The sequence below is a fragment of the Xenopus tropicalis genome, chromosome 3 (genome assembly GCF_000004195.4).
Source record: "Xenopus tropicalis strain Nigerian chromosome 3, UCB_Xtro_10.0, whole genome shotgun sequence".
Lineage (NCBI taxonomy): Eukaryota > Metazoa > Chordata > Amphibia > Anura > Pipidae > Xenopus > Xenopus tropicalis.
In genome coordinates, this window is record NC_030679.2 from 44,514,894 (window position 1) to 44,542,664 (window position 27,771).

At 37.2% G+C, this 27,771-nt stretch overlaps 1 protein-coding gene across 3 annotated transcripts; it reads right to left on the reverse strand.

The window, feature by feature from the left end:
- Window positions 1-58: 58 nt before the first annotated feature.
- On the reverse strand, window positions 59-27,287 carry fbxo38 (F-box protein 38). Of its 3 annotated transcripts, none has more exons than XM_012959811.3 (22): window positions 27,111-27,282; window positions 25,594-25,747; window positions 24,337-24,470; window positions 23,509-23,672; window positions 22,780-22,945; window positions 22,538-22,675; window positions 21,865-22,002; window positions 20,454-20,547; window positions 18,404-18,534; window positions 17,617-17,787; window positions 17,010-17,152; window positions 14,543-14,789; window positions 13,990-14,112; window positions 13,533-13,703; window positions 12,207-12,851; window positions 10,512-10,612; window positions 8,992-9,094; window positions 7,765-7,931; window positions 4,169-4,314; window positions 3,311-3,414; window positions 2,237-2,350; window positions 59-1,235 (listed from the first exon to the last, which is right to left on the reverse strand). In XM_012959811.3, the coding sequence occupies exons 2-22, from the start codon at window positions 25,719-25,721 to the stop codon at window positions 1,057-1,059; spliced, it is 3,507 nt and encodes a 1,168-aa protein (XP_012815265.2). In that variant the 5' UTR covers window positions 25,722-25,747; window positions 27,111-27,282; the 3' UTR covers window positions 59-1,056. The 3 variants fall into 3 exon arrangements, with proteins under 3 accessions (XP_012815265.2, XP_017947696.2, XP_012815267.3); XM_018092207.2 differs by having other exon boundaries at window positions 27,074-27,282; XM_012959813.3 differs by lacking the exons at window positions 59-1,235; window positions 2,237-2,350; window positions 3,311-3,414; window positions 4,169-4,314; window positions 7,765-7,931 and adding an exon at window positions 10,141-10,301 and having other exon boundaries at window positions 9,008-9,094; window positions 27,111-27,287.
- Between the last annotated feature and the right edge of the window lie 484 nt (window positions 27,288-27,771).

Below are 27,771 nucleotides of genomic sequence, written 5' to 3' on the forward strand. Positions count from 1 at the left end.
CACCACTTACAGGATTGCAATATGCTTTGTACACATTCAAAAAAAGAAAATAAAGGCATAACGTTTTTTTTCTGTTTTTAATCAGAAACTGCCTCTATAAATGTGGCCTTATTTAGCAGAACATAACAGTGCAAATTACTTAGTCTTGTAAACGATAGCAACCATTTTGTGGCTGATCTATGGAACCATATAATTTCAGAATTCTGTAACTAAAGTGAATGAACATTGCATCAAAACATTATTTGGCTACTAAACAGTCTTTACTGAAAATTGTCTTTTCTGTAAAGTCTCTCAGTATGGCTCTCATTTGTTTTACTCTGTCAGCTCATTTTTACTTAGTGCAAGACACAAAACCTATCTACATGTCAAATATCTGTGACAATCCAGCACAGTTTTTAACTTGGCCTGATTTGCCCAGCAACATCTATCTGGAAATATTTATTAGAACTTGGGCTATAATGTGTAATATGAGCTCTATAAATAGTGCAGTAGAAATTGTACATTAAACTAAATCGGTAATAAATCCAGCAGTCAAAATGTGCGGCCTAAGGTAATCTGATCATTATTAAACACATATAAAGAGAAAACGGATACTGTTTTTACTCCTTTCCCTTAAGAGCATATAACTTCCTTGGTTTGGAAATACCCATCATCTTCTCTAAAGAAGAGCCAGAGACCCCTAGTTATCAGCAGTCAACAATTAGGGAAGCCTAGACATAGTTGTACCTCCATCTGTTCAGATGTAGGACTGAAAACATAGTCAATCAATTTGTAATCATCAAGGTCTATGGAACAAGAATGTGTTAGAAGGCCGAGCTTTTGTGGTCAGCGACATAATCTTTGCCTTCTTGTGGCTGAACGCTTTCCATATTCAAAACAATACCAACATAGCTACAGGAAGACTGAGTTTGGAGAGCTGCTCAGATACAGCCACAGCTGAGCTCACCCCATACAATTAAGTTTCTGCGCTGGATGGTGAGCAACTTTATTATTGCCGCTAGTGTGCCAACTTGTCTTTCAAGTTTCCTGCTCATTGTGATCAGCAAAGCCTTCCTTTTATATGTAATCATCTTCCACAGGTTCCCCGTTAACATCACAGTAATGAATAAATATGGCAACAACTCGCTGGAACACTCCTTTTTTCATCTGGCGCAGTTCAGATATTTCCTCGCCAATGGTTTCCATACAAATGTCAGCTGAAAGCTGCCCCTTTCTCCTTGGTGCGTATATCGTGGCTACAAATAAGAAATACATTTTAAAAACAGATTTCCAATCTGTCAAAGCAACAAGAGTGAGTAGATTTTAACCTCCATGGGTTTATGCATAAAATAGTCTAAAGACAGATTTCTAAATATAAATAAAGGCGCTAAAGTGCCATAGCAATGATAAAAGGGCATCCTCTCTGTGAAAGGGAGCAACTGTGTCAGTAGTTTTCACCCAAATACAAACAACATCCCACATAAATTCAAAGTCAAGAAATCTATAAAAAAAAAATCATACTGTCTCTTGACCATTTGCCCCTCAAGATGACTGATGTATATCTGTGCATAAGGATATTCAAAATGTACTGTACCCAGTGATGTTCCATAAGAGGAAGGACATAGAGGTTTTTTGGTTCCAGGTTAGTTTGATACACATGCTTGGTTACTTAACTTTTTTTTCTGGGATCTGACTTATGACCACTATAGGAAGGTCTGGAGCACATACATCTGGGTAAACAGTTACAGTGATGGGCAGAACATAACCTTACTTTATATTTTGTTATTAATTGACCAAAAGGAAAACATGATAGTCTGCCTGTGTTCTCACTGGGACCAGTTTCCCACACCTCTTAGGCTTACAGTGTAAAAAAAAAAACCCCTTTGTGAACTTAGTTCATTGTGAAGTAAGGGATTCCGGTACTTGAGGTCCCTCTGCTTTTCATGGTGGTGGGTAGTGCACAGATTCTCTGGAAAGCAGAGGGACTTCATCAGTTTGCAATGGAACAACGTGTGGGAGAGGCTGCAATACACCGTAAAGCTAAGGGAACTTAGTGTGCACAATGATAGGCAATGATGGTTTCCTTTCGATCTCTGGAATCAGGTATGTCCACTACCTCAGACAATAAATAATCCATTGAAGTCAACTAGTCAAATGTATGTACCAAAAAACATGACCCAAAGCTTACATATTGCCTCTTCTTTGCTAAAACAAAATTCTTCACTGCACTGCATGCAGTCACTGCTTACATACTTACTCTTCTCATCATCCTCAAAGTCATATCTGGCGTAGCTGTTTGGTTCTGCGGTACGGAGTGAACGTAACCAGGGGAAATCTGTGATCATGGAGTAGGGTGCGCCATCTACAACACCTGAGAAAGAGTTGGGTATCAAACATGTTATTGTAATGAGCTTTCATGCTTCATTTAAGAAACTGATGTGGGGAAGACAAATAAAGTAGACAAGTAAGCTACTGTAAGGTTTTAAAAATAAAAATATGCATGCACTATTTTGATCTGAAAGAGTACATATTATGTTAACAAAAAAGGGGTATGGTAGCATAGGCCAGAAATCAACTGGCAACTTTTATCTTGCATTTTACAGTAATTTTTAACATAAAATGGGTTATAATTAATTTTAGTGATGAGCGAATCTTTTCCAAAACTGTTGAGAAATTTGCAAACAAAATGTGGGTATCGCACAACTTTTTTGATGATCCATGACTTTTTTTTGACACAACCACAACTTTTTTCTTGCTAGGCGAATTTTTGCTCCAGTTTTGCAAAAAAAAAAAAATTGCATATAAAGTACAGAATTTTGCAGCGAATCCACGCCTGGTGAAAAAATTGAAGATCAAAAAAATTCACTCATCGCTAATTAATTCTACTTTTAACATATATGTTTAATGCCAAGACCAGATGGGTGACCTTTTTGGACTTTCAAGAGCAAGAGTTGCTAGGGTGTTTTAACTGTCATGGTTCACTCTAGAAAAACTAACTGCAACCTTTGTGTAACTTGAGCCCGAGACAGGATAATAGTTGATGCTTAATTTAACACCATACATATTACATACTCAATATAACTACTTCTCTCAAGGTGCAGGAGCATGTAAACATTTTGTAGACATTACATTTTCATACTGCCAAATGACTTTTTAATCTTTTTCCCTTCCTTTCTGTCACTTTAGTGACAACTGGTTATATCTCCAGTTTAAAAGCCATAGAAACAAATCAATTCCACAAACAGCACTAAAGAATTTGGTGTGTAAAGCGTTATAAAACAGTTCTGAATGTGTATTGCTTAATTCTCATTACGAAAAGATGTTGGCTCACCTTCCAGCGTGTAAATGTCTCGACCCCAGGGGTACTTTGTGTATTTCTTTACATCTTCCTCAGTCCGTGTGGATTCAGGAAAGAATTCATATTTAATGAGCTCTCTGAGAGGGAAAGAGATTGAAGATCAAATAGTGAAAGTCCAGTCAAACTAATACAAACAGATGGAGTAAGCAGTGAGCCGATGATTTCAGAGCCACTAGATGTTGGATATTAAAATGCAACAGGGGAAGCAAAACAAAAAGCTGTAGGACACCTTAGCCAGGGCCGGAACTAGGGGTAGGCAGAGGAGTCGTCTGCCTAGGGCGCAACAGTGAAGGGGCGCTAGACAGGTAGCTCTGTTGCCAACCCCTAGTCCGGGATATGTTGCCCCCACAGCTTATTTCCTAGTCACTTCCCCCTCTGCACGCTGTCTGCGCGCTTTAGTGCTGAGCTCCCCCATCATGAGCGTGTACATGTGCACGCTGGGGGGGAAGCAGCAATGGGGGTGAGGTGGCTGGCTGGGTCGCCTAGGGTGGCGGGCCTGACCTAAGCATTTGGTTTGAATAGGAGAAAGCAGGAGAAAAGGCAAATTATGTAAAAGTGAATCAAATAGAATATATATCCAACATCTATGTGCCTAATTGGCATATGCCTCAGTTACTTAATCTCTTTCACATTTATCAGATTCTGTTCATGTTGGCAAACAACAGTTCAGAATTCCTGCTCAGAAGCGGACATTTAGTCTATGCGGTTAGCATAGGATTTAGCATAACATGATTCTAATCATATCTCAGTACATTGTAGAGGCTAATAAAGCTGTGCATTTTTAACAGTGGTAACAGAGATACCAAGCCAAACATTAGAAAAGATACTCACTGGTTTATATTTGCTATTGTGTCCATCCAGCTTCGAACACGAACCTTATTTCTGACATTGGGAGGGTTACTAAATTCATGTATTATACAGATGTGGTATGGGTATGGTCCACTGAATATCTTCCGTTCCAAGCTAAGAGTGTCCACCTAATTAACAAATATATGACATCTAAACAATCACAAGACAAAACTCTTTATTCTTATAAATTATGATTGTGTAGGTAGGGTAAGCATGAAAAAGTTAAAAACATATAGAACAGAGAAGATTTTGCTGTACAAAAAGTAATAAATGGATAAAATCACAAACAGTGAACCAGTTTGAGCCATTTAATATCAGCTTGCACTCTTACAGTCCTGATGTGTGTACTGTGTGTATGAAAGTAGAATTAAGACCATAAGGGCTACAAGGGGCAGAGGCTGATGAATGATATCTCTAATGACAGATCCTAACAGGCTTTAAAAAACAAAAAAAGGACAGGAGCCACAGGTTCAAAATGTAAGTTTGAAAGTTTTGTATCAATAAAATTACTACCGATTTCTCAGAGTAGTAATCAATCAGTAATTGTCTTTGTTCAGTCAGTTGCAGGAACAATAATAAAAGTAGAAATGTGACCGGTTACCATGGGTTATTGCACTGGTGCAAAAATGCCCTGTGTTAGCAAATAAGTCCAATGCAGTCATGGCCAAAATTGTTGGCACCCCAGAAATTTTTCCAGAAAATCAAGTACTTCTCACAGAAAAGTATTTCCGTAACACATGTTTTGCTATACACATGTTTATTCCCTTTGTGTGTATTGGAACAGAACAAAAAAGGAGGAAAAAAAGCAAATTGGACATAACGTCACACAAAACTCCAAAAATGGGCTGGACAAAATTACTGGCACCCTTTCAAAATTGTGGATAAATAAGATTGTTTTAAACATGTGATGCTCCTTTAAACTCACCTGGGGCAAGTAACAGGTGTGGGCAATATAAAATTCACACCTGAAAGCAGATAAAAAGGAGAGAATTTCACTTAGTCTTTGCATTGTGTGTCTGTGTGTGCCACACTAAGCATGGACAACAGAAAGAGGAGAAGAGAACTGTCTGAGGACTTGAGAACCAAAATTGTGGAAAAATATCAACAATCTCAAGGTTACAAGTCCATCTCCAGAGATCTAGATTCGCCTTTGTTCACAGTGCACAACATTATCAAGAAGTTTGCAACCCATGGCACTGTAGCTAATCTTCCTGGGCTCAGACGGAAGAGAAAACGCAGGATAATCCGGATGGTGGATAAGCAGCCCCAAACAAGTTCCAAAGAAATTCAAGCTGTCCAGCAGGCTCAGGGAGCATCAGTGTCAGTGTGAACTATCCGTCGACATTTAAATGAAATAAAATGCTATGACAGGAGACCCAGGAGGACCCCACTGCTGACATAGAGACATAAAAAAAAAAGACTACAGTTTGCTAAAATGTACTTGAGTAAGCCACAATCCTTCTGGGAAAACGTCTTGCGGACAGATGAGACCAAGATAGAGCTTTTTGGTAAAGCACATCATTTTACTGTTTAATGAAAACAGAATGAGGCCTACAAAGAAAAGAACACAGTACCTACAGTGAAATATGGTGGAGGTTCAATGATGTTTTGGGGTTGTTTTGCTGCGTCTGGCACTGGGTGCCTTGAATGTGTGCATGGCATCATGAAATCTGAGGATTACCAAAGGATTTTGGGTCGCACTGTACAGCCCAGTGTCAGAAAGCTGGGTTTGCATCTGAGATCTTGGGTCTTCCAGCAGGACAATGACCCCAAACATACGTCAAAAAGCACTCAGAAATGGATGGCAACAAAGTGCTGGAGAGTTCTGCAATGAGTCCAGATCTAAATCCCATCGAACATCTGTGGAGAGATCTTAAAATTGCTGTTGGGAAAAGGCACATTTCCAATAAGAGAGACCTGGATCAGTTTGCAAAGGAAGAATGGTCCAAAATTCCCAGTGAGAGGTGTAAAAAGCTTATTGATGGTTATAGGAAGCGACTGATTTCAGTTATTTTTTACAAAGGGTGTGCAACCAAATATTAAGTTAAGGGTGCCAATAATTTTGTCCAGCCCATTATTGGAGTTTTGTGTGACATTATGTCCAATTTGCTTTATTTTCCTCCCTTTTTTGTTCTGTTGCAATACACAAAAAGGGAAAAGGGAATAAACATGTGTATAGCAAAACATGTGTTACGGAAATACTTTTCTGTGAGAAATACTTTAATTTCTGGAAAAATTTCAGGGATGCCAACAATTTTGGCCATGATTGTATGTGTCCGGCAGCAAAGTACCAGCCTTCTGCCAAAGAGCCGAGGATAGAAAAGCACAATTCTTTCAAGACAATCGCAAAAAGCAATGCATATTAACATTCAACATCCTCCATTTAATCAATGCTTGGAATTTCATAGATCACTATATTGTGCAGGTGTCACAACAACTGTATGTTAGCATTATCCTTTATTACACACATAATTTTAAACTCAAAGTAAAACAATTATGTTCAGTTTAGGAGTAATCAATACAAATCTTTCATTCTTGGCAATCCAGGCATTATCTTCCTTTTCTGCTTCTATGAATTTATCATTCTAATGTGTCCCTGAGACTTCGCACCCACACATCATTTACATTAAAAAAAAAACACTTATATAGAAAACAGCAAATGGATATTGAATCAATCATCTGTACTATTACCTTCTAAAGAAACCTTCCTAGTCAAACAAACACTGAGAATGTGGCAAGCCACCTGTTACTGAATCTTAACACAAGTCTGCCAGGCTTTAGCCAGTTTGCCAGGCTTCAGGATGTATGCGTTACTGATGAATACTGAAAAGGAGAGTTCACCTTTAAATTAACTTTTATTATGATGTATTGGTATGTATGTATCTATGTTTATTGGTATGTATCAAAATATGGAATTTTAAAGCAGATGTTATGTTTATTAGCTGTGGTGTTTATTTTTTTTCTCTTGTTATACAAATCTTCAGCTTGGAATTTAGTCTATTACCTAGTTGCCAGGGTTCCACTTACAATAGCAACCAGGCATTATTCTGAAAGACAACCTAGAAGATGCATAGTTACATAAAACAAATTAAATAAAAAGAAAATGTAACCAAATGCTTTAGTACAAATTTACTTTGCTGATAATTTCGTAACACTGGCCCTCTAGCTGGTGAGTAACTGGCTAGGGTGGATAAATACCAGACACGTGGCAACCTTAAGTCTAGCTGCAAATCTTTTTACTGCCTAAATCACATTAAAATTATTATTTTAAGGCAAATTGCCCCTTGATGTTTAAACTGCTTAAAGGCTTTTTGGCTTTGTTGTAATGTTGGTGAAAACCATATGGCTTTTATCCTGGTGCTTATGAAAACATTTGTGAATCTGTTAATCTGTGTTTAAATGGTTATCATTTTGCAACACAGTCACCAGATTCACCTCACAACAGCATTTTTAGACACCCAAAAGTGAGCTATTATTTTCTCTCCAAACTATTTATGAAGCCTACAAGATGCCCTCCTAGTTCAGTTGTTGTAAGAATAACCAAACAATACTGTTTTACAGTCTGTTAAGTCACCTACCTGGTGCATGGGCCGCAGATAAATGATACGGTTCCTCTCAGGGGGCATCCGGAGAATCTGATCCAATACTTGCTCCATATTCAGCTTTTTACATTGTGCATAATCAAACCGATTTACAATGTGAGCATTTTCTACCTTCAAGTGCTTCAATACACGACATCGTGTAGCTGAAAAACCAAACCTAGATATTAAAACAAGGGCATTTACAGCTCCGATAGCAGCACGCGCCGCTCTAAGGCTCAATTTTGCTTCTCACACTGCTACCCCAGGCCTCTGTACATACTGTTATGCTCCCAAAGGCTTTTATAAACAACATATAAGCCAGAAAGGGTTACTTCATTAAAAATAGTTTCCTTTAGTACTATATCATAGCTGACAAAGTGCTGGTTTAAACTATGATTTGGTGATGCAAAGGCTTACCAGCAGCGCACACTAGGTCAAACTGTGTTCAGCTGAGCACCTGGTACTTAGTTACCCACAACTGAATACTATTTCAGAGTAATAGCCAGGTGGTTATGGCTCTAATCAGTGTCCTGAATGTAACTTCAATGGGAATATACCACACCAGGGAAGAAAATGTAGTGGCTATTGAAGGTAAATAATCGATCCGCACAACTTAACCAGACATTTAAAGGGGACCTGTCACCCAAACATAAAAAGCTGTAAAATAAAAGCCCTTTTAAAATTAAACAAGAAACCCACATTCTTTTTATTTTATTAAAACATCCATACCTGTTATAGATTCATTAAGAAAAGTCAGCTGTCAATTATATATTGCCTGCCCTGCCCCTTATGGCACAGCAATTACATTCACTTTCATTTCTGCACTTCCTTAATGTCACTCCACTAATCAAATCCCCCTCACTGACTATTACCCCATCCTGTGTCTGTGCATCAGGTTTTCATTTCTGGCATGGGATAATGCAAAGCATCCTCAGTTTCCTCAAAATGGCGCCTGCCTTTATGCTCTAGTAGTGGATTCCATAAGACTGACAAGATTTACATAACTTATATAGAGTACAATGTAAATAAAGCTTATTTTCCCAACTAAATAGAACTTGGAATTATTTCACAGTCAAAGATCCCCTTTAAAAAAATTGCCCAACGTGGCGCCTTAGCCATGCAACTGTATTTAGTTTTAGGTGTAGTTCTTACACTATCACTTTGATTTGATAAATAATCTAAGCAAAGAAATAGGTCAAAATATCAGAATAAAGATGGACTTACCATGGATAAACATCATTTTAGGACAGTCCTTAAGAACTAAATCTGTGATTCCACAGTTGGTTAGTGTAATGCCCACCAAATTTTTTGATTTGAGGTTCAGCACCTGAATAAGAAAATACATTATAAAAAGAAGTATTTATATTACTTGGAGATTGAGAAAACCTTATTTTGACATCACATAAAGCATAAACACAATAACATGTCAGTGTTTATCCCAATCAAAAAATGGTCCGATAGCCTATTTAAAGGAAAACTATACCCCCGGACAACAAAGGTCTCTATAAAACTATACTTTTGTAGTAGTATGTGCCATTGCGTACTCCTAAATGAAACGATTCACGGTGCACACAAACAAGCCGAGGCAAACATACATGCTAAACCTCATCAGCCAATTAACGGACTATCTTTTACCCCCACTTCTTCCTGTTACAGTTAGAGCTGCATTACTTCCTGTCAGGTGACCTCTAAAGGAGCACACAGACCATCACAAAATGGTGGCTCAAGGTAGAAGATGTCAAAGGTCACTTAATATGATATAAACTATCTGTTGGTTAAGTATTCATACTGGGTGTATAGGTTTCCTTTAAATAAAATAACATGGTGGTTCAATGCGATACACCTAAGTAAAAATTTAGCTGCATCTGTGGCTCAGACAGAGTGATAATGATGTATGAAAGCCAGCATTAATAAAAATATAGCATTCACTTTCAAAGTGGGGAACTCAGCAGCACCAACCATTCCACTGATACGAGTTAATTTTACTGCTATTCTCCTTTTAAACTATTTATATGGTCTACTTTGTATTTAAATCTATGCTCAGTAAACCACATGCAGAGGTTACGCAGCAGGGAGATCGTTATCTGTGTATTTAAATTAATCAATGTTAATAGTAGCAATCCTGCTGCTTTGTCTGCCAAGGTAATATGATCATGTTATTTACAGAGTTAAATTGATCAGTTGGTAGAATGGTTGACTATTTTATGTTTTTTGTTGCTTAGTTGCTTTGTGGATCAACAACTACACCAATTGTTATAAAGGTCCTGATAAAGGGGAACTGTCATTTTCATAAAAATATTCTAACTGTAGTGTGTTTTTATAAGTCTATTTCACGAGCAGACTTTTCCAATACTCTATTCTTTTGTAAGTTACCTCATCAACCTTTCATTTTTTTCCTGCTGCAAAAAAAAACTCAGTCTTGCTGTGAGTCCCAGAGCGTAAGCAGAAGCTACTGGTTGCACCATGTGAAAACTGTAAGGTTGATGGAGCATGATGCAATGAATGATTTTTCTGATTTCTCTGGTCTGTAGAAACTGTAAGAAAGAACTAGTTGTAAAGCAGATTTTTTTTAAACAACCACTGCAGTTTGCATTTGGTATAGTAACGACAGTTCCCACTTGAGGACAAATACTACTTATTGCTAACATAAATCTGCTTTTTTGGTTAACTAGTAAAATGTTTATGATGCATGCCCTTAAGTCATCAGAAAAATGCATGTGATGAATAATGAATGGCTATTTTACCTGTACATGGTCATCCTCAATAACAGGGTCGCTGGTGCTCGTGGATTTGTCTGCTGTACGCTTCCTTTTCACAGCTTTCTTGCTTTTCAGAGATGGAGACTCTAGAAACATACAGTTAATAAAAGAGTTTTAATAAAATATATAGGCAGGTTTGCTGGGTGCAGAGATGATTCCATCGTTCAGTGAATATCTGTACCACACCCCCACAATCCCTGCTCATTATAAAATGCAGTAAATACTGAAAGCAAGCGTTCAATGCATTTTTGGTGACAACCAATAATTCCTTGTTTATAGTTATAAGGCTAAAGATTTAAGATAACATTTAAATAATGTTTTGGGGCACATTTTTCCATTAAGAGGACAGTTAGGGAGCACTTTTTCACATGGAATTTTTTTGTCCAAGGTCATTAAGAATTGATGGTATTCTTGCCACGGTCTCTAGTTTCAGACCGACAATCCTATATCAACTGATCCTCTACATTAATTACTTCTCCTATTGATAACAGATATTGGCTTTCAATTATAATGCACCAGGCCAAAACAAATTGTTGATTGGCTGCTATTAGTCACTGTACTGCAGCAAATTTAAAGGACAATGAAAGGTTAATATAAATTAAAAGTAAATCTAAAGGCATTCTTTTTAAGTACTTACTGCATATCTAAATTCCCAGATCCCTGCTTGCTTCTCTGAGATATGGTGCTGGCAGCCTACAGCAGTGTGAAGACTACAGTGACATCACTGAAATCTCTCTCCCCTTCCTGTAGGTGCCAGCGGCAGCCTTCCTATTCTCTGAGCATGTGTGTAACTTGATCCTGTCTCCTGTTCTGAGCTACACATGCCCACCAGCCAATCAGAAGCGGATCTGGCAGAGGGGAGGGGGGGGAGGGAATGAAACACATGTGCAGTATGAAGCAAGGAGGGAAAGGAAGGGAAAATACCTTTTTAGAGATGGCTGCCTGTTCTAGAAAATGTGAAGTAAGTGTGACCGAGTAAATATTTGATTAGGTGAGCCAAAAGTGTGGTGTTTTTACTAAACAGGAGGACTACTGGGCAGTATGCTTTTTAAATTTTGACTTGTATTCTCCTTTAAATTTTTTTAGCATGTTTGAGGGATACAAGCAAATATTTTTACTTACCCCCTTCAAAGATTTGAATAACATTTCTGAAAGGATACATAAAACCATTACAGTTCCTTATATTGTTTTAATACACAGTGCCGATGTAATTATTCCTGGTTATACCCCCATTTAAATGAAGCATGCATACCATTATTACAAATAATGCATGGTCAGTGCTGGAACAGGCATTGGTGAGCAATTAAAATTCCAACAATGATAACAAAAACAATTGGGGATAGGAGGGAGAGTATTATTCAGTGTACCTAAAAGTAGCCATATATTTGCCAATTAAACAGAAGGTTACCATACAAGGGGCATTACATGGTATTGTCTTTCGTCTTCACTACCTCATATACTAATCCACTGCCACATGGTGAATTGGCAGATTAGACGTTCAAAACTGCCCGAATGACAAACCATCCAATAGCAATAGTACAAAGATATTGGTTAAAATGGCCAGAGAAACATGTTATTGGTGTTGGCTGCCCATTAAACTTTAAACTTTTAAACAATTTTCTGTTATTTACAGTAGTTATACTGGATAATAGTACTTGGGCAAGTTGCTGCAAAACTTACCACTATCAGTCACCAGGGGCACCTGAGAAAGTCTTGCCCGTGATCTTGTTAAAGGCCTTTGTGTCCGGTTTACCTCAGGACCTAAACGGCTGCAGGCAGGCGATGCACTTGGATCTATGCCTATTGTTACATTAGTCCTATGTGTCCCAACTGGCGGAGTCCTGAGTGCATATTCTGGGCTATTTTCTGGAGAGGACCTACTGGTTGATGGTTGACTCTCCAGAGACCCTGTAGTCCTGCCATTTTGCTGCTCCATTTTTATATTTTTGGAGCAATGGGAACACATTGTATTAGATTCCTGCCCTTCCACAATGGGCTGAGATGCATTTGTCCCGCTGCAGCTACATTTCTCCATTTCTTCTAGGGCATCAATACTGCCATTTAAAGACTGCTCGTTGTCCACATCTTGAGGAGGAGTTTCATAATCATTCATCATGCCATCTGCAGCTGATGTTTCAGATGCACCATCGTTTTTGCTCCTATCAGGCAAGTCAGTGGCAGCTTTCATATCTGCTTTTATCTGTTCACTGGTAACCTGGCATCCTTTCTCACAACTAGTCTCTTCACTGGGCAGATTGTGCTCTGGAAGGCTTTTCACCCCAACAACACACTTTTTGCGCAGTGGGGCTTTGCCTTTTCCACTAACTGCAACCAAAATAAATAAGTATTAGACAAAAAAATGTAAGAGGAAACCAACATGCAGACTTCATAAAATATACATCACATGCAAGAATTCACTGAAAAGCCACCTTAACAACTGGGCAGAACCAGCACTAGGCCAAAGTCCATCAAAATTCTCCAACCAACCTCTTCTCTGATTACAGATGTCTGCCATACATAGGTCACAACATGACATTGTGTGACTACTGTGGTGGAAAATTGTCAGAATATCATGGTTTGCTTTTAAATTTGTGGAATCAGATATGTGTATAAAATAAGAAAACTTTTTATTAATTTCAGAATGTTCTGATGTGATTTTTGCACCTTTTTTTCCCCATTTAAGCCCAAATGAATGAGCTCATGTCAAAGAGGAGGGCATAATTTCCTTTTAAGTGTACAGTGGAAATTTGATGTCAAAAATATAAAGATGGAGCCCACCAACGATTCCCTAAATTATATCTAAACAAGGTCAATGATGCAGAATTATTGAATCATCATTAAGAATTGGGATTCATTCAATACAGGCAGCTGCTGCTCTATGACAAATACACAATCATTTCAAAAGGACAGCTGTCATAACAAAGCATGAAATTGCAAGAATTCCTCACTCTTACTCTGCAGTGGGGTGGTTTCACAGCCATTGAGTTGCTCAGCTCAATTCCTTACCTGTGTTATTTTTTTCCTCGGCCATTTGTGGTCTTTTATCATCTTCATGAGAATAATTCTGAGATGTAGTGTTGGTGCTGGAAAAGCCCACAATAAAATCTTCGTCCTCACTGTCTGAATCATGGACTGTGATAGGAGCACCTTTAACCACAGGTTGCAGTCCACTGGGTCCTGTGTGTGCACACAGCAAAAACAGAGTTATAATAAACACTCAAGCCTCATATACACTAGAGACTTTTTTTTACAACAGCAATACAGCGTCTGACGGCTCTTGGATTCCACTGTGTGAAAAGTCTTTTAATAAATTCTATTAATTGGACTGAATCAGGTAAACATCTGTCCTGACCAAGTTGCATGAATGTTGCAAGACTTGGGTCATTTATTACAGTTGACCTAGTTGACTATCAGAGCAAGGTAGAGAGACACTTTAAAATCCTGAATAATAACAAAAAATAACCTGCTCGTTCCTCATCCATCTCCATGGGTAATACAGCTGGATGGGGAGCTGCATGATCAATGCCATTTCCTTCATCCACAGGTCTTATTTCATCTTGTGAAACATCCTCTATATCATTTAAGGCTGCAAAATATGATAGACAAATATGGTAATTATTTTTCTAAATACAAAATGTATTAGAAATCAATCAGTTTTAATAGAAGAGATTTAAAAAACAAAAACACACAAAAATCCAAACAAAAAACTCATCAAAAGGCCGCATCATATGTAATTTCACAAAAGCATCTTTAATAACAGTCCTGGTCATCCAGCTAGCACTTTGCACATTTTACCATGCAGTAATACATTTTTAAACTATCACTTCCTGCGCAGAACCAATTTTTGAAACCTGAACCTGCATTTTAACCTGCTTAGACCCGCTACCTGACCACACCTGAAACTGCCTTATCCCCAACCTGATCCGCGACTTGCTGACCACCATTTAAAAAAAAAGGAAGTGATGCTGCTGCAAACCAGAAGTGGCATTATCATTTCTGTAAAATGCAAATATTACCCTCAGCAGCAATCTGTTGTTCTTCTGCTAGATTATCACGCCTGGGTTCTGGTTCTGGCTGGATACCAGCTTCTTGTGGAGGTGGTGGGTTCTGAGGTGGCTGATGGTTGTTGTTGTGCTGCAGGTTGTTGTTGTTATTGTGGTGATTGTTGTTGTTTTCATTCTCATTGTTGGAATTTTGATTGCTCACCAGTGCTGAGGAGACACCAATGCCTGTTCCAGCACTGAGACCCACTCGTGCACAGCCCTATAAAAATGCAAGTTTGCAATAAACATTAAAATAATTTGAATCAACAGCATGCCCATTATTTATAGAATGTAAATGTTTTTAATTTAGCATTTTTAGGACTTTTGTTTTAATATTTTTCCCTCCCACAAAAGAACATTTTAATACATTGAATGAAACATTAAAGCTGCATGAAGTCTTGTTGCTGCACCAGCCAGGGGGCTTATACTGCAGGGAGGGGGAGGCAGTACTCGCTCTACTGTGCACTCCTTTTCATTGAGCTGACTGGTTGAATCACATCAGCCAATCAGACCACAGATGGAAATGAGCTGAGCATGTGCAGTAGCGATCTATGCTTTGACTTTCTCAACTCCTTAATCCACTGCGGATAATGTCAGGATGACGTAGACAGGACCTTATACAGCTTTTACAGGTAGCTATTTTTAAAACATTTTTTTATTTTTTTTTTATTTTAAATAAGTGTTTCTATTTATATTTATTTATATAAAGATATACTCTCATTTAAATCATATTTGAAGTTTGGCTTAATTAAAACAAACTAATAAAAAGTGAACTACCCCTTTAAATCCATGTTTTAGGTTGTCTAACTAGTGGAAGCTTATTACAGGGCTCAAAGTACATTGTTTCAGCTTTGTGTTCTTTGGTTCCCTCTACTGGCCCGGGATCTAAACATTTGTATAAATAGGCTGTGAGAAAAAAGGAAGTAGATAGATAGATGGCATATACTTTGACACACATAACTACCATTCAAAAAGACACCTTCCTCTTGCACCATTATACTAGCTAATCTTACAGGTCCATAGGTGGGGTCACTCTCTTTTTTTGTGCCTTCCTGGTTCAATCACATAACACTGAAGAATTATCCAGCAGTATTAAGTTCATCGACAAAGTTGAAAACTGTGGGGAAAGAGAACCCCTTCTTGTCCCTCAAACACGCCTTACCATAATTCAGCCACTGCACAGAGTTCCACATGACTCAAAGACCCCTGCCTTCTTAATAATATCTTAAAACCCCATATTACTAAATGGAAATGTACATATATTTATGAAGCTGTCTTATATTTATATCCCTTGGTCAAAGTCACATTTAACTGCTTTCTTGGCATGCATTGTAAAATTCTGCTGTGCTGGTTGTCAGTTACTGGACTGTCGACACTACATATATTATATATCTGGTTTCATCATTTACCTATGATATTCAAAATCAAAGGACACCAGGAGTGAATAGATTAAACAGACTGAATACTTTATAGGTACTGTATATACTCGAGTATAAGCCGATCCGAATATAAGCCGAGGTACCTAATTTTACCTAAGAGAGCTGTAAAAACTTATTGACTCGAGTATAAGCCTAGGGTGGGCTGCTAAGTTTCAATAATCAAAATAAATACCAATAAAATTACATTAAATGAGGCATCAGTTTTTAAAATATTTATTTCAAAGAAAAACAGTAAACTAGCTCTGTAAGTGGAGAAGAGGGTAAACAAAAACCATATGGTATCAACAATGATACCTTAAGGGTACTACCCCCTTATAGCTCAATCAGCAACCAAGCTGAAATACAAAGAGTTAAAATCCTTTAAAACTATATATTGTTTGTATAGAATATAAAGTGCAATGTCTAGTACAGAATGGGACAGGTGAGGATGGTAGATGAAGATGAATTTTGGAGCGGGCCAGGGCACTGGAGGGTCCGGTTGCGGGTGGCCTAATTTGCACGCAAAGGACAGAGGGTGCTAGTCTGGAGGGACTCGAGTATAAGCTGAGGGTGACTTTTTCAGCACATTTTGGGTGCTGAAAAACTAGGCTTATACTCGAGTATATACAGTAAACTTCAAAGGTAACTAGCACCCCTTTGCAGACTAAACAGTAGGGCGTTATAAAAGGGGGAGTTTTGTAATGGCTGCATCACATTCAGCCACTACCTCAGCAGAATAATACTTTTGAGTTTTGTAGACTAAATTACTTATGTAGGCTAAAATTACTTAATTCGACATCTAATTTGTAGCTTTGCTCTCTGGGGCGTTGGGGCATATGTAGAAGTGACAAAAAACAGTTCTGTATAGGCAATAAATTAATAGAGGCAATAGAGCTACAGACTTAAAGTTCAGTTAGTAGAGAAAGCAACTTCAGACCAATAAAATTAATAATTGCATTGTTTAACAAAATCAATATAATAGGGTGCCACATGCTGGACGGGAAGGGACTGCCGGAAATTACCTTTGGAGGTTCACGAAACATCTGGTCCAATGAAATAAACTCTAAGCTAGGAAGTAGCTCAACAAACTGACTAAAGGATTCTAATTTAATTGCATGACAGCGCACCAGAGTAAGATCGACCAGCCGGCTCCATCGTGAGTGATCTTTTCACAACATAAAAAGAAAAAGAATATTAAAAGTAAGGGGAAGAATAAAGAAATGACTTACAATATTTAACAGTGTTCAAAAGCAAATCTTAAGTGTCCATATTATTATTTGGGTGACAGTTATTTATATGGCACATTTTCCTTTATAATCTGTATGGATTGACAGTAGGAGCACACAGCTCCACCACAAAAGTGCATACTAGCTTTAGCTGAGTTCATGTAAGTCAAAACTGTAAACCTGAAAGAATCAAGGCTAATTTACATATGCAGTGCAATGTCCAAATTTAGATGAAAATCACCACATTTTGTAACCTATTATGCAGAATATCCAGAATTCCATGGGTATTTGCAAACGCATGTGCACAGTGCACCAATATGGATGCAAACTAGGAAAAAACATAACAGCTTTGCAGGACCCAGTATACTTTTTTGGCAGATTTCAATGAAATAATGTCTGTTACCCGAGATCCAATTTTTGGGATTATGAAGATGAGGACAGTTGTATATGACCAAGTATTTGATACAGGAGAACACCTCATTCACAGCCTTCATTCCAATATCTGTTATTATTCCGGGGTTCTCAGCCACATCAGCTAAGCCAAACTTCATAAGATCTGAATTTGTCATTTTACCTATTTAGGGCAAAAAAAAAAAAAAAATGCTAAATTTTAAAATTAAAATTATAAAAGGGATTAGTCAATACATATTAGTATAATACTTACAGTAAAATGTTATTTCCTGGTATTTATATATCACCAAAACATTCCCACAGTGCTTTACAAGGATTATACATCATTTACATTAATCCCTCCCCTAATGGATTTTACACTCTAAAGGTCCCTATCATACTTACACACACTAGGTCCAATTTTGTCAGAAGCCAAATAACCTGCCTATATGTCTTTGGAGTGCGAGAGGTAACCAGAGTAACTGAGGAAACAAGTTACTCTTGTCAATGCAGACAGAGGGAGAGCTTAAAACTACTGACTCCAGCACAACATGGAGCACTGAGGTTGCTTTCAGGAAAATGTGATGAACCAAAAACTAAAAGCGTTAAAGATAATTTTTGCACACACTGTCTTTACAAAATGCAAACAAAATTACCATGCTTCATTACATTTGTATTTTGGCAGCTTTCTTAGTCTGCGCTGATGATTAGGAGAATATTTGCAGCAAGTTAGGCCAAGTCTTTAGCACATTCAATATAATTAATGCACAATGCCAGTTTATCTTTACATTCATACATACATTGTAGCAAAAATTCATCCACATATCCTAAGTGTAGAGTCTCAAACTGGGGGAATTCAAGCTCGGCCATTTTCAGGGCTGAAAATACTCCATCTTTGGTCAAGGAAGGCTGGATGCGTACTTCATGTAACCTTAAAAAATAAGAAAAATAAAAATAAACCATCTTCTATTATTAGAAGAAAAGTTTGAAACATACAGCAGATCAGTCAATAGCAACATCTCTGTGTCTAATCACCTCAATCAATAGTGACACAACATGCGCAGCCATTATAACCACATAACAATTCCACAGTATCAGTTTGGCCTTAATCATCAAATTAGGAAAATAAGTTGTCAACACTCTTAATTAAATGTATGGGTCAATCCTTGTGTCATCAGAACTGGATATTCTACACTGCTTACCATCATGGCAGCCTCCAACGTGCCCCCCACACACACACAATTTTTACACAGACATAGAAAGGTTTTGCACATTCACACATTCATACACACACACACACACAAACACGCACTGTACAATACCTTTTGTATTTTATTTTGGTGGTTTTACTGCATTTTTAATTCAAACAGCGGAGCAATTTCATAAAAACCACAATGCCAAAATTTCATAAACACTTACCCATGTTCTATTCATTCCAATGGGATTTTTAGAAGTCTATTTATCAATGGTTGAAAGTTAGAATGAACAACACATGGGTGAGTTTTTATGCATTATGCTCTAAACTCACATTTTGATATATCTGTCCCTTAGTGTAGTTTTACGGTATTTTGAAGTTTAAAGACATTTACCTATTTTTGATTTCCCACAAAAGTACCTACAATCTTTACATACAGTGTTTATTTTGAAGCACACAAAGATTCAGCCATAAAATTCATATAAACTTTTTTCATTTGGGGGTCTCTACATGGCACATACTAGGTATACCTATGCATACAGTTAGTAAATGGCTCCCTGAGTTTAGCAATTTGGTAGCTTGGAGCAGAAAGACATATTCATTTTGGATCTGGAAGATCTAAGTCAGAAATCTCTATAAGACTGTACATAGTTGGTAAAAGCTGGTTCAGGAGACATGGGGCTTTTTAGAACTGTCCGTATTTCGTATGAAATTTTCATAAATTTTTCGTACTTTGCGCGACAATCTGGGTGACAAAATCGTATTTGGCGCAACAAGCACAAAAGTTCGGAATTCATTCAAGCTTCAGTATCGTGGCTTTCATTTTTTGCCAGTTTGGAGCTGCAGAGTGCCATTATTTCCTAGGGGAGGCTTCCCACATCATGCATTGAAGGTTCAAAGTCAGAATTGTTTACGATCGTTGGGATACGAAAATTTTGACTATCGGATCGCCATACGCAAATTTCGGAATTTTCGGATTGCAAGCACGAAATTTTCGTATTAAAACAAAAAGAATTTTCTTGACATTTGCGATCATCAGAAATGATTGGATTTCGTGAATTGGATTCGTACATTAGTCAATCGGCCCCCAACTTTCTGAAGATAGACAAAGTTTCCTTGCGAGGTAACTTTGCAAAGCCAAAGAGACACATATGTTTTCCTACCAGCAATTTTCATTTTTTACATTTGAAGAGATTAGTCGCCACTGCAAGAGGAGATTAATCGCAGGGCGACTAATATCCCTGTGTGTCATCGGCCTCATACAGATGTTTCTCAGTGGGCTGTTTGTTTGATTTTGATCCATAAAACCAGACAGTAGAAATATGCATCTTAAGGTTAAGACACACTTCTGTATCTGCACTTGGAGCCAATGCATTGGCCCATGCGCAGGCACACCAAAAAGTTTTTGGTTCTAAGATGCATACTCATGTGTTCAGAGCCGAAATGTGCTCATTGTGCCTGCAGCCAGGCTGATACAGTTGCTCTGGGGTGCAGACATTGAAGCGCACTGATTCAAGTGTAGGGGCAGATATCCAACATGTGACTTTAGCCTAAAGGGACAGTATAGCAAGATACAAGATATCTATGGTTTTTTGTTCTTTATTGCTCAGGGCAAATTTCGAAAAATGAAACTAAAGCTGTGTTGCTACACTTACCTTCTAGCAGCTGTAATTATGAGGTAGCCAAGATCCACTTCTAATGCATTTTTGCATGCTCCCAAGACAATGGTGTGCAAATTTCGAAAACCACCTGGAAGTATTAAAACAACAGAATGATAGTCCAGAGTTTCCCTAACAGTCAGGTAGGCAATTTTGATGGGTGATATGTTTTAGCTACATCAACTGAATGATTGTTCTGTCACTTAACAGTGATTTACTGGTACTGCTATCTATATGCCTTTGCTATATAATACTCATCTGGCAAAAAAAATACTAATGACTTGGACATGTAGGGCTCAAGCATATTTATTTTTTTAAATAAAACCAATCATTCTCTCACTTACATTGAAAGAGAGGCACACAATCTAATCTATAGCTCCTTTAACTCAAAGGGGTGGTTCAACTTTGAATTAAATTTTAGTATGATGCAGAGGGTGATATTCTGAGGCAATTTGCAATTGGTCTTTATTTTTTATTGTCTGTTTTTTTTAATGATTTAGCTTTTGGTTTAGAAGGTCTCCAATTTGGATTTCTGCAGCAATCTGGTTGCTAGGGTCCAAATTACCCTAGCAACCAGGCAGTAGTTTGAACGGATATAATTATAGGCGAGGACCTAAATAGAAAAAAAAGTAATGAAAAGTAACCATAACAATAAACTGTAGCCTCACAGAGCAATAGTTTTTGGGCTGCTGGGGTCAGTGACTATAAAAATATAAAAAATTAAGACCAATCAAAAAGTTGTGAAGAATTGGCCATTCTATAACTTATTAAAAGTTAACTTGAAGGTGAACCACCCCTTTAAGGGTTTCTCTTTTGTTTTCCAAAAAGATCCACTGGTAAATTAAGTTATTGCAAGGTGTCATTATATATAATACATAATGAAAGTAATCATGTCCTAGGCAGTTCCAGTGGTCAAATCCCATCTAGGTCAGCCTTAATAATTGATCAGGGCTTTACCTCTTGTATTTGTCAATATTTGTATGTAAGCTGTATGTATAATGTATATGCCTGTTTATTTTGCCTTTCTAGGGATCATGTTGGCACTTTATAAATATGTTTTAACTAATAAGGAATAAGAACCTTCATTCCCTTTATTACCCTTCTCTGGATTGTAAATAGGGTCATTGTTGTGTACTTGACATCAAACTGTACTATAAACACTGGAATAGTATTAATCTCCTCCTCGGAATATCTACTCTTTATAATATAAAACAATATCCTCTTTACCATAACTGCTGCACACTGGCATCTAGCTATTTCTGTAGGTATTTCAAGGTATTTCACGAAAAAGTTAAATTTGCAGGAAATTATAATAAAACATATAACATGATAATTAGCCCCTACATATAAAGAATAATAGTGTTTCTTTCTCTCTCAGTCATCTATACAAAGGTTTTGTCTTACATACCAGACCTCCAGCTGTCTTCCACAACATGTTGAATTAAACCTCCCAGAAAAGGTACTCGAACAAGCTCTAAATGTTCTAAATTGCGAGCAGAAGCCAAACCAGTGACCAGTGGCACATATTTCAAAGAATTGGTGGGCCCTAAAGCAAAAACAAAAGCAAATATAAAAGAAGGGAAACAAAAGGCTTCAATAAACTATTTCTAAACATTATAAAAATGAGGAAATTATCTTCCTCTGAATTGCAAAATAAAAACTTTGTAGGGATTTAAAAGTACCTAAGATTAATGCTATTAGACTAAAAGAAAATGTTGGCAACAACCTTCATCATGGGTTGACCATTGGGAATTGGTAATATGATATCACACGTGGTAATGTTTTACAGCATTACTGGTTTGTACCTGATTTTATTTCAGCCTATCTGTAAACATTTTTACAGGCTGTAACAGATCATGCAACAGAGGTCTGTACATTTATACTGCAGATTGGTGTTTCCATTGAATAGATTGTAAATTAAATGACAAACTGCTCAAATTAATCTGCCAAAATGTCTATGACGAAGTTATACAACATCATTAGTTTATACATAAACCCATTTTGCACCATAATAAATTCATAACATGTATTCGTCAAAGTAATTTTATTGATCTATGATATAAACAATTTATTTCTCTTACCAGCACAGTTGCGCATTACAAAGGTCCGCAGTGTGATGCACAAGAAGTCCTTGAAAGGTTGGGGCTTGGTCAGGCGTACCCATTTTAGATAGAGGTGACGCAGCATTGGGATGCAGGGAATTTCAGGTACATTTACACCTTCACAAATAAAAAAGAACTTTGAAAAAAATGTATATTAAAACAAAAATGTATAACCCGACATACACATTTTTATTTATCTTTGCCACCCAACTTGAGCTTACCAACTAAGTGTAGCGTTTGGATTTTGGCAGCAATAGGAATTTTCAGTTTATTCTCTGGTGGGATAGGAAATGCTCCATTACGATTCCTAAATTTCCCCAATATATGAACTTGTGGCATGTAAGTCCAAATAGCTTCCACAAGTTCTAGATGTGAAGTCTCTACACCCTGGCAGAAAAAAGAACTCCCTTTAATGCAATCACACCTAGATTTGAAATCCACATCTCTTATAGTCTGAATGTATCCCAAACTGTTCTATGCGCATGCACTTTGATACTGACTGAGAGGCGCACCAATACAGCAACCTAGAGCACTTTCTAAATCAATGCTACTATAAATTTCAAGTAGCTAGACTAATTTAATTCATATCAAACTTTTGCTCAATTCCCAAACATTTTTTTCGATTCATAGTTCATGCAGGTACTCTTTCTATGAGCAGTTATTTAAACAAAGTGTTAGTACTGTTACTAACTGAGCTCATGAAACCATAATCATATTTAAGTAGACAAACAGAATATCTTAAAATTAACATTATTTGGGGTCCTAAATTCTCTCTCCCTCTGTCTGCTAATGTGTTGTTATAACTTTATAAATAAACCAAAGTTGCAAACACAACATCTAATATTGTCTTTCCTTTTAAGAACCAGCAAACACAAAGGAAAAAAACAGATGATATCACCACGTGAACACATAACACCACAATATTTTGTCTAGAATTAAAAGTAACTCACCAGGAGGTTTGGGCAAGACTGTAAAGCTTCCAGCACACCAGGAATGCTAAATGCCTCATGACCTCGAACTCTGCGCCTTTCCAAATACCTTGGGTGAAGGCCATAAAGCTGCTCTATGTCAGGCATCTTCTTTAGTAACTTTAAGAAGCTGGAATCAGTGAAACCTGGAAAGGGTTGAAATATGCCAGAAATACTATATTATATACATACGTGTGTGTGTCTGTATAGTGAGCTTAATGTATACTATAACCAAACATAAGGAATAGTAGTTTATTAAGTGAGTAGCTGACTATCCAAAGAACAGCTATTACAGGCACGAGGTATTTAAAGGTACAATAAGTATCTATGTTCAACTTGAAAAAATGTTGGCAAGGAAGAGGATGCTTAGTAACACTTCATGGTTGTCAAGGGGGAGAAAAAAATTTAGTGGTATTTATTTGTAAAATGGTTTACTTAAACAATGAGTATCAATGAGAGAAAGTATTTAATGACATTGACTATTCATTTTCAGAAAGTTGTATGAAGGAAAAAATGTTCTTCAATATGAAATGGCATGCGGGAGATTTATTTTCAGACAAATATTTTAAAAAAACTTTTAAAAAGTATTTTAGAATCAGAGATGATACAAATGAAGTGTGAATTTAAAGTAAATGTGTACAAATTACACTGCTGAGTACTTTTGCAATTCCTACTCATACTGAGGAGGATATATTAGCAAATTGTGCTTGTGCCTGGGTAAAATACAGAGAGTAATGACACCTTACATGCTAACTTGCCAGCCTTGTCTTATATTTACAGAACAAAAATATAAATTCATAGACAACTCACCTGTGGGCATATACTCCCACCAACGTCCAGCACATAAATCAACTACCTTTACAACACGTAGATAAAGTGTCACAGCTTCCTTTAACTTTCGTGAAAGGCATTCCATACACATAATATCCTGCAAAGGTAGATACCTGCAGAGGCAACAGGCAGTTATTTTTTTTTCAAGGTTGTTACCCATGTTTAAACATGCACAACAGGTCGAACAGAGGAGGGCTGTCTTAAACTGAGCTAAAGTTGTTTTTATTATCTGTTTGTAATAGAATATATTAGAAGTATTCTGTTACCTCTTCTTTGGATTTGCAAGCTACACATGCCAAGACTTGGTTGGGCACTTTAAATAGTTTTAACCATTCTGTCTAAACACCTTGGGATGTATAGCAATTTGGATGCCATTTAGACATTTTAGGTTTTGGTGATTTGAGGAGTATCTGTTCAGACAATTCTGTTCCAATTGATAAAAACTAATGGAACAATAAAAAAAACTAGCCATGCATGTATATGACCCCCTCACATGGTATAAATCCTGTGGGCTGATCAGTTTGAGTACCATACAGGTAGGCCTGTGTACGGCCACCTTAAAGATATACTAACACAAGAAATAAATACTTTTTTTTTTTTTTCACATCTATCATGAGCTTGTCTTTGCACGCGGTTAATAATTTTGCCTTAAAAAGTATTTGCCGAGTGCTTTTACATTATCTATCTGATCCCCCGTGTTCATCTATGAGTGAGCTTGCATATTTGTGCAACAGGAGTCCATTAGCATTAGAAGCTATAACCGACAGGCTGAGAAGAGACAGTCAGGAGTGCAAAACAGGTTTAGGAACTGCAGGTAACAATTACTTACAAAAGCAGCCCTATCAGCAAAAAACAATCAGCATGACCTATAGGAAACTTTTAATTGCAATTCATATTTTGAATAGTTTTTAAGTGTCTATGTCAGTTTAAGGTTCATGTCAACGTTTAAACAATAACAACAGAAAGTATCTGTCAATGGGTCATTATAAAAAAAGAATACCTTTTTCTATACATCATGCTGCTTTATTTAGCATAGATTGTATTACTTATAAGAATAGAGCACTCTACTAAGAACACATCAGTCCATCAGAGTCTCTATGGGTATGTAAACAAGAATGTGTGTTATATTATGGTGTTAAAGGACAAGTCAATAAGGAATACAGTAACATTAGTTTTTATTATTGTGGGTCCTGTTACGGTTATCTTACAAAAATTGCAAAGTTTATTGACACCTACTTAAAAATATGGCAGAGCACTTCATGGGAGAGCTGGTTCATGTAATCTTTAGGATCACTGCCTTTACTATTCTCCAGTCCTTCGCTGTTGGTCCTACATGGCTTCACCGATTTCCGCCGGGGCCCCATTGTTAAAGTAATGTTCTTTAAATGATCTTAAAAATGAACGCAAAGAGAGCATATGAGAGCCTATAATCTACATGTGCACAATAGAAACATTTAAGTCGATAGATGTATTCATTTCACCTCAGCATTAAAATCAATTCATTAGTCAAACTAGCTGTGATAGTACAAGGCATTTTCTAGCATACTAGCTACATATCCAGTGCTAGCAAGTATGCTGAATAAATGACGAGACCATTAAGAATAAAATATTTAAATAGGCCTACATTAAAACACATTGGTGTAGCCTTTTTATAACGAATACAAAAGAATATTTTGCTTCACATATTAAAAGGTTTACTTAACACTGAAGACTTCTGTGGCTGCAACAAAAGCATCATTCTGGGGATTTTTTTTTTTTTTAACTAAACTTCTGTCAACAAAGTTTAGTTAACACAAATAGGAAATGTTACATGAATCAGTCCCACCAGCTTGAATAATCGTCTGCTTTCCCCCAGCAAAAAACAAGTCAATTCAAAACAAATTAAATATGCCACTGAAATCACATGTACCCATCTTTATTTGTACTATACTTACTATATGACACCAAGGGACCATGTTCCACAGCGACTTGTCAGGACTTTTTAGAGTTAAAGGGGTTATTCACCTTTAAGTTAACGTTTAGTATGCTATAGAATGACCCATTCTTTGCAACTGTTCAGTTGGTCCTGATTTTATATTTTTGTGGTTTTTGAATTTTTTACTTCTACCCTTTTCATGTCAGCCGAAAAAAAAATTCTTATAATACAGCTTTTTTTCTACTCAACCAGTCTGATATTCATCCTACAGCCTCTAAGTAACACCACTGCCTGGTTGCTAGGGTAAACTGGATCTTAGCAACAAGACAGCTGTTGAAATTTCACACCAGGAAGCTGCTGAACACAAAGTTAATAAAAAAAAAACAAAAAGATATTGAAAAAAGAAAACCAGTTGCAAATAGTTTTAGAACATGAATGTTTACAGTACACTAAAAGTTACTTTAAATGTGAACCACCCCTTACATTTCTCTTGTAGAACAAATCCCAAGCAAGACAACAAATGCATTTTTCATCTGCTATTGTTCTTTTTGAATACAATTACCTTCAGGTCACATTTTATCAACACCGGGAACATAATCTAATCCCATATCATTAGGGTGAAACGATATTTGAGTTCATATTTCATGTTCCCATAAGGCCAGTTAATCACCACCCTAATGACATTGGGTCGTTTCTAGACACTAGTTATCACCGCAGCAGAACATTCAATAACAGTGGAAACATTTGTTTTGTTTGTTTTTTAATTGAGATGAATGATTTAAGAACAGTGGAACTTGACACCTTTCCACCCGGTAGCCTTCGGAAAGTTAAGACATACCGCCCAACAGTCCCGCTTTTCGCGGGACAGAGCCCGCAGTCCCGGGTGGCTGTTTAAATGTCCCGCAACGCCGTATAAATGTCCAGCTCCCCGGTTCCTTCAGGCCAGCTCTCCCACAGTTCGTCACAATCTCGCGAGATGAGACTGCGACGTCACGACCATTTAGAATATAAACGCGGTGACGTAGCACGTAGCCGGAGGTGGGAGTGTTGGATCCAGTCTGTGTGTAGCTTCATAGGAAGTATGAACTGCGGGTAGCGCCCTGCAGTTTGTGCTGACTTCTTCTTCCATGTTTACAACTCCCAAGGGAGCGAACAAATAATAATTTTTTATATTTTTGTAGTGGTTGATTGGCTGTAATACCTCATGTGGCTGGTGCCAACGTTACCAGTGTTTGACTAAAACCGTGCCAAGTGTCTGCTAGTGCTAAGGAACATAATTAAAAAAATATTAGAAGTAATAATAGAAGTATTTATTGAAAGGAAGGCTGTAGCCCCTTAAATAACAGTTTGTAGTATAAGTGATCTATTAAAGAATCTGGAAATATATATATTTCAAACTAGAATCTATATGGGTAAATATTTCAGTTTTACATCTTTTCCCTTGAGCCACCATTTAATGATGGGCTGTGTGCTCCCTTAGGGCTCTGGCACACAGGGAG